The sequence below is a fragment of the Cyprinus carpio genome, chromosome A4 (assembly GCF_018340385.1).
Source record: "Cyprinus carpio isolate SPL01 chromosome A4, ASM1834038v1, whole genome shotgun sequence".
NCBI lineage: Eukaryota > Metazoa > Chordata > Actinopteri > Cypriniformes > Cyprinidae > Cyprinus > Cyprinus carpio.
This window is the reverse complement of record NC_056575.1, coordinates 3977805-3988841: the sequence shown is the minus strand read 5'-3', so window position 1 is coordinate 3988841 and position 11037 is coordinate 3977805. Positions and strand designations below refer to the sequence as shown.

At 34.0% G+C, this 11037-nt stretch overlaps 1 protein-coding gene across 1 annotated transcript; it reads left to right on the top strand.

Annotated features, from left to right (window-relative positions):
• The first annotated feature begins 1402 nt into the window (after positions 1-1402).
• LOC109109643 (scavenger receptor cysteine-rich domain-containing protein SCART1) lies at positions 1403-2974 on the top strand. Its single transcript, XM_042736186.1, has 4 exons — positions 1403-1744; positions 2522-2616; positions 2771-2864; positions 2964-2974. Exons 1-4 carry the CDS (start codon positions 1420-1422, stop codon positions 2972-2974), a joined length of 525 nt encoding a protein of 174 aa, XP_042592120.1. The 5' UTR covers positions 1403-1419.
• Positions 2975-11037: the final 8063 nt, after the last annotated feature.

Here is an 11037-nt window from a genome sequence, read left to right as displayed (position 1 = left end):
GTGGTCACTCTGGATGTTGGTTAAACAGTCTCTACACAAATAGCAATCTCATATAGCAACAACCTAATGCCAAGGCCTTTGGGAAAAGGTTTAAAAAGCTTATATATACAATACACACATCCCACTTATCAGTCTGATCAATCCGACTATTTTACATGTTTTCCACTGGAATCCTTCTGCTCTCCACAGTTGAAGAGCTACACCGAGGGCTGAAGGTTCACTGCTGGTTCTTGTGTAATCCAGAGAACTGTACGTCAGGCGATGGTAGGTCCGCAGGATCCTCTGCAGGTTGGAGATACTCGAGTAGTGCAGGTCAGCTGCTGATAACTGGAGACGAAGTCCTCTGCAGAAGTAGTTGGGCTGCTTGAAGGTCTGTGTGGTGGAAGATTTACTCGCAACAGTGTAACCTTGGTCGTGCTGTTGTTCTTCCCTCATCAGGTCAGAAACTAAGAACAAGGGTGTGTTCGCTTGAGAAAGCTTTTATTCCTTCCGGTTGGGGAGGAGATTACTAATCCTTTCCTTTCCACCTTTCCAACTGTGGTGAAGTGACTGGGTCATACCATTCCAAGTGTCCGCTCATCACATCCCACCTTTCCATCCTGTGGAGCTTGATGCCTTGTCCCAAAATATACAGTTAAATAAAACAGTGTCTTTAGGGAAGATTCCCAAGAGTCCAAACTTGATGTGAATTGGTTGCGGTATCACCCAGATGTACATTTCTGTGTCAGTGGATGAGATCCCATTGGCTGTTATTCCAGGTGCGGTTTCCACTCTGTATGCACAGTTCCCTGAAAGAATAAGGAGACATATAGGACATGTTACTACGTATATAGATTGTCTCTCTCTTGGGACCTTTCTTTGTCCTTGCTGCTGACCAGAGCTGGTTTGGTGGCCCTGATGGCCCATGTCATTTGCACCTTGGCTCCAGAAGCAGAGATCAGTGGTGAAAAATGGACATTGGTGATTGGATAAGACTGTGATTAATGGGCCTTTGATGTAATCTCTCCTGCCCTCCACCTCTGGCAATACTGATTACAGTGGTCCTTTAGTTGTTGTTGAGGGTTCAATGACACCCTCTTGACTTAACCACAGTGGGACAAAGGGATTCCTGTTGTGATGTGTGTACTTCTGGTACCACCATGTCTGCTGTTCACTACATAATGATGGAGTAATAGATAACTAAAGCACAGTTCTTCATTCAAAAATGGCACATCATTTTCTGTAAAAAGTACAGACAGCACACAAACAGTATTAATGCTTTTAATAAGTCACTTTTATAATGTGTGTATGTAGTATTATTTAAAATATCATCATGCTAAACAGAACTCTGATTCTTAGAAAATCAATTGTGTTCATGAGGTTTTGTCTGGTCTCCCTTTTAAACATCTAATGGACACAGATGAGTCTTGAAGAGTGCAAATGTTAACATGTAAAACTCTTTCAACAGATGTGAAGCTGGTCGATGGTTCCAGTGAGTGTGATGGCAGAGTTCAGATTATGTATAATGAGCAGTGGGGTGCAGTGTGTCACTCGGACTGGGATCTAGCAGATGCTACAGTGTTGTGTCAAGAGCTTTACTGTGGAGACATTGCAGAGCCGAAAGCGTATATGCAACCTTCAGGGCAAATATGGATGGATCAAGTGGCCTGTACAGGAAATGAGTTGACAGTGCGGAACTGTCCTTTTAATGAATGGGGTGTGAGCAGTTGTTTGGATGGGCTTCATGCAGGAGTTTCATGCCAAAGTAAGATCAACTTACATATGAGCCTCTCAAATGATGTATAGCTTAACCCTCCTGTTGTGTTGGGGTCAATTTGACCCACACCCCTTTTTGCTGCTAGAAATACTGGTTAAACGATTTATTTCTTGAAATTTGGTTAAGATTTCTCATTTAGGGTCATGAATGTGCATGCAAAGTTTCAACACCTAGATGTGTTTTTGGAATCTTTTGCGTTGGGGTCATATAGACTCCCCAATTGACCCTTATTGGTTTTCATGCAATTTACCAAAATTGGGGGTGGGGGGGGTCTCAATTACTAGACTGTTGCAGAAGTGTGAGAAACCCTTTTGACCCTCATAAGGGTTTGAGAAAAAAAAACAGTATAAGTATAGCAATAAATACTTCTTACACAAAGTACACAAGTACAAATAATGTTAGATGCTATATATGGTTGTAGTTATTTGCACTTAAGATAATTTTGATCATTAAAAAATAACACAAAAACATATATGAATGATTACATTTCTTACATATGTCATATTTTTAGTCTCAGATAATCCAAAATAGAGGTTTTCTGTTTTCTTTAGTATAGTTTAGAATATTTAGCATTTCCATAATGTATTTTGTCAAATTGCATGGAAACTAATATGAGTCAGTTTGACACTGAAGTTGTACCCTGTTTTTAAACACAGGGGGAGGGATAAAGAATAATGTCATACCCATCCCAGTTTTCCTGACAAATTCAATGACTAGGTGCCATTATGACAAATCATTCTTCCTTGTCAATGTTTCACTTCACAGAAACTGTGAGAAAAGTTTTGGTGAGGATTGTGGTGAAGGCCAAGAGTGGAGTCGATGTCAATGATCCAGCTATCAAGAATCAGCTTCTGGATATGGTAAGGTTCATGTTAACTTTTATCAAACAATCTTTGCAATAAAAATAGATAATTCAAAGTTTAAATCTTTTGATAAAGTGTAATGTTAAAAGGAGTGCTCAGTAATCACTCTGGCTTGATTGTTTTCTTACTAAAATTGTACCGAATTTCACAGATTAGCAAGGTGGTTGGAAGTAAAGGAACGTATAAAGAATATTGGAGAATACAGCCTGATGAGCAAGTATTTCACAAACAGAGAACAACTACAGGTTTGTAAACTGATAGGTGGTGGGCTATCTTTTCAAAATACTGGATATGAAAATATTTTTGTATTATTGTTTTAAATTATAAACCTGTTATATTCACAGGTCTTTTTTGAATGACAGAAAAGGCAGAAAAAAGACTCTAATCCTAATTATAATCAGAATCAGAATGAGCTTTATTCACCAAGTGTGCACAAACACACAAGGATATTTTTGTGGTTTCCAGGAGCTCTACATACATATAACAAAAGAAAATAGGAAGAACGTTTAAATAAAATTAAGAAAAATAAAAAATAAATTAAATACAATGAAGCACATCAAGATCAATAGGTTTATGTAAAGATGTGGGCATTCATGTACTGTATATATAAACTGTATGAGTGAAAAAGTGTGTATTTACATAATAAATATAATGACATCACACTAATCTTTCTGTTGCTTCACTCTACTATACTGATTATTGTATATATGAAAAATAAATGTGTATACTGGTGCACAGTCAGGGAGAGAGAAAGACCAAGGTAGTTTAAGAATATAAATAAAAAATTTATTAATCATACAAACTCAACATAGGTTTGATTATGTATAGAAATGTACATTTGGTTATGTATACAAATGTAACATATAAATCAATAATTATCACTTATTTTAGAAGATTGATGTGTAAATATATGAAATATATTAAATCAAAAAGCAAATAAACATTTAACATGGTGAAGAAAATCACAGTTTTACATTTTTTATTTTTCTTTGACAGAGGATCAGTGGATCAATATGCTCGGATTGATAACAAACCTTCATATTTGTGGCCAAAACTTCAGATGAAACTTTATGTTTTGTGTGCCATAGATTTATTTCTTCACACAATGAACCGGGAAAGCAGGGTCGCCCTTACGAAACAAAAATATATGTGAATATATTGTAAGATATAATGTGATATATGAAATAATATATTTTGATATATGGGACTCTAGTTCTTATATTTTTCCAATATTCTGCAATATATGCATGAACCATGTATAGCCATATATTGAAATATATATTTAGCAATAAGACAGAAACAATACAGTAGCCTACTACATAGCTTTATTGAAACACTCATTCCTTTTTTTTAACACATGGGTTTACATACAAAATTAAATCTCAAAAATAAATTCCCAATATGCATATAAAGGTCCGCAATTCTATACAGATTCAGGCAAATTAATGTCCACATTTAATCATTCAGCAGACACTTTTATGCAAAGCGACTTAAATGAGGACAATAGCAATCAAACCAACAAAGGAGCAATAATATGTAAGTGCTGTGATAAGTCTCAGTTAGCCTAATGCAGTACATGTAGCAAGTTTATATATACTGTGTATATATATAGTACAAATGTATTTTCACATACATTTAAGTAGATATTAAAAATAATTCTATTTACAATATATTTTAATATATATATACACACACATGTATAATCATACATTATGGGATATATACATATATGGAAATAAATTACAAAATATATTTCTCAGATTTGGTTACATATAAACATACATAAATGTTAATATACACATGTGGTCACAATTGTTGGTACCCTTGGTAAATATGATCAAAGAAGGCTGTGGAAATAAATCTGCATTGTTAATGCTTTTGATCTATTTTTTTTTTTTTAAATCACAGAAATCTAACCTTTCATTGGAGAATAAGAATTCAAAATGGGGGAAATATCACTATGAAATAAATGTTTTTCTCTAATACACACTGAACACAATTAACAGTACCCTTTTATTCAATACTTTTTGAAACCTCCATTTGTCAAAATAGTATAGGAGTTTCCTTCTATAATGCTTGATGATGTTACGGAACACCTGACAAGAGATCAGAGACCATTCCCTCATCCAGAATCTCTCCAGATCCTTCAGATTCCCAGCTCCATGATGCTGGTTCTCCTCTTCAGTTCACCACACTCATTTTCTAAAGGGTCCAGGTCAGGGAACTGTAAAGGCCATAGCAGAAGCTTGCTTTTGTGCTCAGTGACCCATTTTTGTGTTGTTTTTAAGGTTTGTGGTTGGATTATTGTCCGGTTGGAAGATCCAAACATGTCCCATTATAAGATTTTTAACAGAGTCCTTCACTTTTAGATTTTTAAAAACAGTCCCAAAACAACATAAAAAAACATCCCAAGATGTCCAGGACCTCCAGCAGAAATATAGGCCCATAACACTTTAAAAATACAGCAGTATATTTCATTGTACACACGGGGTACTTTTTATCCCTGTGTTTGTTCACCAAACCCATTTTGAGTGTTTGCTGCTAAAAAGCTTCATTTTTAGTTACACCTGACCATAGAAGCTAGTCCCATTTGAAGTTCCAGTCGTGTCTGACAACAGAATATGCTGGAGATTGTTTTTTGGTGAAAGCATTTTCTTTTCTTGATTTTTTTTTTCTTTTCTTTTCTTGAAGCCCTCACAAACAACATGTTGTGATGTACTGTAGGTGCTGTTTGATCTTTAAAAGGTTTTCTGACCCCAAAACTCTACCTTTTTCTGCAATTCTCCAGCTGTGATCCTTGAAGAGTATTTAGCTACTCAAACTCTCCTCCTCAGCGTGCATTAGAACCATATAGACACATGTCCTCTTCCAGGCAGATTCATAACATTTTCTGTTGGTTGGAAATTCTTAATTATTGCCCTGATGGTGGAAATGGGAATTTTCACTGCTCTAGATCTTTTCTTAAAGCCACTTTCTAATTTGTGAAGCTCAATTATCTTTTGCTGCACATCAGAAATTTATTCTTCGGTTTTTCTCCTTGTGATGGGTGATTAATTTAGAATTTGGCCTTTGTTTTGTTTTCCCTCCTATTTATATTTCTGTGAAACAGGAAGCCATGGCTGGATATTTTTTTTATGTTCATAATCATGCTGCTGTGCTCAAAATTGTGAATATGAATGGGAATATATTTCAGATATATTTTACTCATAAGAATTTCTAGGGGTGGCAGTAATTGTGCCCAACATGTATTTGAGAATAAAACATTTATTTCATAATGATATTTCCCCCCATTTTAAATTCTTATTCTCCAATAAAAGGTTAGATTTTTGTGATTTAAAAAAAAAAAAAATAGATCAAATGGATAAACAATGCACATTTATTTTCACAGCCACTTATTTTCACAGCCTTCTTTGATCATATTTACAAAGGGTACCAACAATTCTGACCACGTGTGTATAGTAGGGGTGGGCGATATAGCCTTAAAATTATATCACAATTTTATCACAATATCTCATGAATCTTTGCGATATTAATATTTATGACGATATACAAAAAAAAAAGGAACAACGTTTTATTGGAGATTGCAGCTGGCAGGCAGCAGCATTTATTAGTGCAAACACAATGAAGGGCATTTTCCATCCTTTTCCAATGAACTACTGTCACTAATGACAGACTACCTAATTCAAAGTGTAAATCTATTGTCATAAGGTGGCAGAAGCAGCATTATAGACCAGTATGTTGGGCAAGTTACTTTAAGAAAGTAATTAGTTATAGTTACTAGTTACTTCTCAAAAGTAGTAACTGAGTTACATCATTATAAAAGTAACCAGGGAAAGTAATTGCGTTATTTTTATACATATAAAAAAAAAGTTCAAATATGTCAAATAACTTGGATGCCTCCGATATTAAATGTTAAATGAATGAAATGGACACTACATGGAATAAATTATTATTTCTAAACATTGTACACTAATACAAAACAAAAGCATAATTTAACTTAAAATTAGTAAGTTAGTAAAATAATATTTTGTGGCCATTTTTGAGACCCCCTTCTTGAATCAAGCTTGCAAATTTGCTGAGCAGAAGGGAATTTACACCACTGAGCTGATGTTAAACTATAATCAAAATGATGTTATGTGACAATGCTCAACACTATGATATCAGAGTGCTATACCTTGTAAAACCTTTTTAGCATGCCAATAAAGCTACTTAAATATGAATTTGTCAATTTTTCAGACCATGTTTCTGTTTATGGTTTATGATTACTTTCATGTTACTGATCAAGCTTTTATATGAAGCAAAAATGAGTAACAAAATGCTTTCTTTGTGTCCAGATTTGACTAATGCAAAAACTTTGATAAATATGTCTTTAATAATGTCTAAATATATATCCAAATTCAAGTAACTAATTATGTGGGAATCCAAAGTTTCCAGCCATTACAGAGAACACACAGCCATGTTTATATGTTTATATATAGAGAGAGCTAAACAGCCATCTAGGTGTTACACTATAGTATTACAGATGATAAATGGTGAATAAGTTAGAGATAAATATTTTACTAAATATTTTTGTAATATTTTGTAAAATCCCCTTTTATTACAACATGTTAAATTAAAAAAAAAAAATTATTACTGTTGGTTCTATTGGTTCAATTATTATTGAACCAAATTTGTGTTTAAAAAATGGATCAGTAGACAGGTAAAATTACGCATGTATTAGGCTAGTGCAGATACTAGACTTTCAAGTATAATCAAAATTACAATATAATATTACAATAAACTAATATTTCATATAGCCTGTTGTGGAAGAGAAGGAAACTACACAGCTCCAAATTCAGTAAGAACACATAGCCTAATGGTACACAACGTATAAAATATCTTGTTTTAATTAAGTTTTTATTTTATTTTTATTTTTTATTTTTTTTACTGTATGTGTACATTAAAAGTACCATTCCTTCAGCAAGAACTATTGTGAACTAAATGAATATTAATGTCTTGGTTAATGTCTTGGTCTTGGCGTATGATGTGTTTATTGAACCAATCAGATAAGAGTAAATGAAGAGTCAGGGAGAGGCTCATTTGATTGGCTACAAGAAAAAGGTGGACCCGCCCTCCCCCTAACGCTTGCAAAACTCAGTTAGTGAAAGAATCGTGCCAAAATTGTAAGCGCAGAGAAAAGAAAGACGGAACTGTACATATCGGATTATTTCGGGAACTTTTTGCCTCACATGCACAACAGGTCATTTAGACATTTGGCAACAGTTTGTTTTTTTACACGTACAGATTGGTTCTATGCAGTCACAACTTTTGATTTTAATGATGTTTTAGTAAATGCTGGAATGAATAGTATTAACTAAGATGAATGGATGGTTTAGAAATATTTTTCATTGTTAGTTACTAATGCACTAATGGTCCTTCTCTGATCTTTTAATGCAACCTTATCATTATGTTAGTATCAATAGAGTAAGTTTTTACATAAAAACAACGGTCCTTCTCTGATCTTGAACTGCTGTTGGTAATTATTCTTTTATGTTTTACATAAAAACAACAACTGCATATGGTTTGGAACGGCGTGGGTAAATAATGAGTAATGGAATTTCTCTCTGAACTCTAGTTTCAAAGCAACATGCAAAATGCATCCAAGATATTTTAACTCACTGTTACAGGTGACTCCAGCGTCTTTTAAATGTTCGCAGCTCTGTATTCCCCATTTTGTTGATGTACAGTACAGTTCACATACAATTCACATACAATACTTCATACAATACTTCAAAACGATCACTAGATGTCACCGTAGAGACGGGTGTCGAATTGTTTCGAAGCCTCGGCACATTTGCTTCGACTGTTTCAATGTTTCATGAAGCCTTTGCCCAGCTCTACTGATCCGTTGTGCTTAGCTAAAGACAGAAGATGAAGGCTGATGACTGGAATTGGTCCGATGAACAGGTAAGGAGCCAGGTAAGTTGATACACGTGTAAATAACAAGACCAGACACTGAGGTGGCGATGCGGTGGCTTCATACTATGTCTTGATTGGTGCTGACAGGTAAAGTGCATCAGAATTCTGCTGATTGTGAATGAGTGGATGGGAGCTGAAGGATCTGGCGTCACTGGTGACTCTGTGACACAATAATTTTATATGATTCAAAATATATTATCGGTACAACGACAGATACACAATGAAGTTTTGTGTCAGTATATCGGTCTTCTTACCCAGAAGTAGAAAGAGTTGCATGGACCACAACATATTGGCTGCAAATATATTTCTTATGATATGAGATATGAAATACTCGTTGGTTTATTGTCTCTAGAATTTGCAAGCAAAGAATTTTAGCTTCATCCTGTGGCTTTTGCTCTTATTTACGAAGAGAAGTACATACATTTTAAAGCAAATCAATGTGAATCAATTAAATATTAGCAATCATGTGTGAAAGCATGAAATAAATGTATTTAAGCATCTTTAATACTACTACTATTACTGCTACTACTACTACTAATAATAATAATAGTGTATCATACAGATGCAATGTTTAGTTTAATCTATGTTGAATTTTATATGATAGGCAGTAAGCATTTAAAATGAAAAAACGAAACAAAACGCAAGTATGGACTGTCAGTGTAGAGACAAACAATATTATTAAAAGTAGATTAAAAAGTTTGTCAAGATCAATTTTATTTTGACTTAAGAATATCTTGCCAGAAAGTCTGAAGTAGTTTAAAAGGTTTAAAGTTTGAAGATTTTTAGTAGTTTTACCTTTGAAGCCATTTTAAGTTTTAAATAAATAATATTGGAAACATACTCCCCTTAATCTCAACTGAACAAAAATACTTAACGAAAACACTAATTTTGTCTATATTACCCTATTTTTAGGGTAATACCTGGCTAGATGGTTGTCTGTGACTTCTTATAGGATTGAGGTAGTCTATTTAAACAGTGGACATGTGACAGTTATACATACTGTTTTCCTCTTGTTCATCCTTGACCACAGCCACTATACAGCCTGAACATCATCCAAACTGATTCATATCAATGTGAATTTACACACAGGTCTGCATTTTTAGCTACCAAGTAAATAGCACTGACATCCACATTTGATAAACAAAACATCTTGGAATTCAAACACGTTTTTCTGGATTCGACTGCACTACACATAATCAAATTACTATTTCAACCTAAACAAAACGCAAACTTCCCATTCTAATTTTCTTCAGGTAAATTTTGCAGAATGTAATTTGTTTACAGGGACATAAAATGAGCTTATAGGAGGTTACTGACAACAAGCTTATCTCCACCTTATCAATGCTTGATCATAAATATCTGAGCTTTTTGACTTGCTGTATTAATGTGCATGGTGTTAAACAAAACATACAGTATATAGGGAATTTTTCATACCTGAAATGTGAAGGAACTGTTTTCATTGCATCTCATAGGTATAAGTTAAATGTATGGAAAATTCCAATTCATTTCTTTGTCTCGTGCATAAGAACCTCACTGGCGTGATGTGTTGGCCATTGTGTTCATGTAAACACAAACAAATCTAGAGTTCTAGCGTTCATGAATGCTGACATTTTGTTTCCATGTAATTTGCATGCCTTTGCAAATTTGTAAAGGGAGTTTTATAAAACTGGCCCACTCAAATATTCAAGTGATGCCATAAATATTTAATATTTGAAAACTGACAGATCTCCTCTTCACAGCTATATGATTATGTAATATATGAGATGATATATGAGAGCATTCACTTCATGAAAATATACATTGCTTTGTTGTTCAAACATCCAATGGTGCATCCAACAATGTGCTGCAGATGAGAAATTCATTCCTGCTTTCAATTTAACCAAGCTCTTTCTGAGGATTTAATAGGTTTAAGAGTTTATTTGTGATGTTGATCATTGTCCTGTAAGGAAATCGGAGGGGAGGAGCCAAGACCTCAACTGATTCTACAACTAAATGAAATCATCTTGAAACCTCCTTAACTCGAGCTGACGCCGTCACAGAGACAAAGACGCTTCTGAAGGAACTGCCATATTAACAGGTTAAAGAAATCTAATAATGAATCATTTTCTTTAGTTTACAGATTTTATCAGATACTGTATTTTATTAGATACTGATAACATTTATGATTATTTCTGGTGTAGTTGATTTTGTTTGCTTTTCAAAAATCGCTCTCTTTTTGTTAATTAATTGTGTAATTTGTAGTTACTAAATTATGAAATTGTACTCTGTTGAAATAGTATGCACAATAAAAATAGGGTACCTGGTTGGAAAAAATAAATGTGCAGATATTTTGTCAGAAATGTGCAAAACCTACTTTTAAACAATAAAAACATTGAAGTTGCATACTTTTCGGATTTTTAACTCAAGAAAGTCAAAGTAATAATTTCATATTTCTTTCAGGGCACAATGTTTCAAAATTCT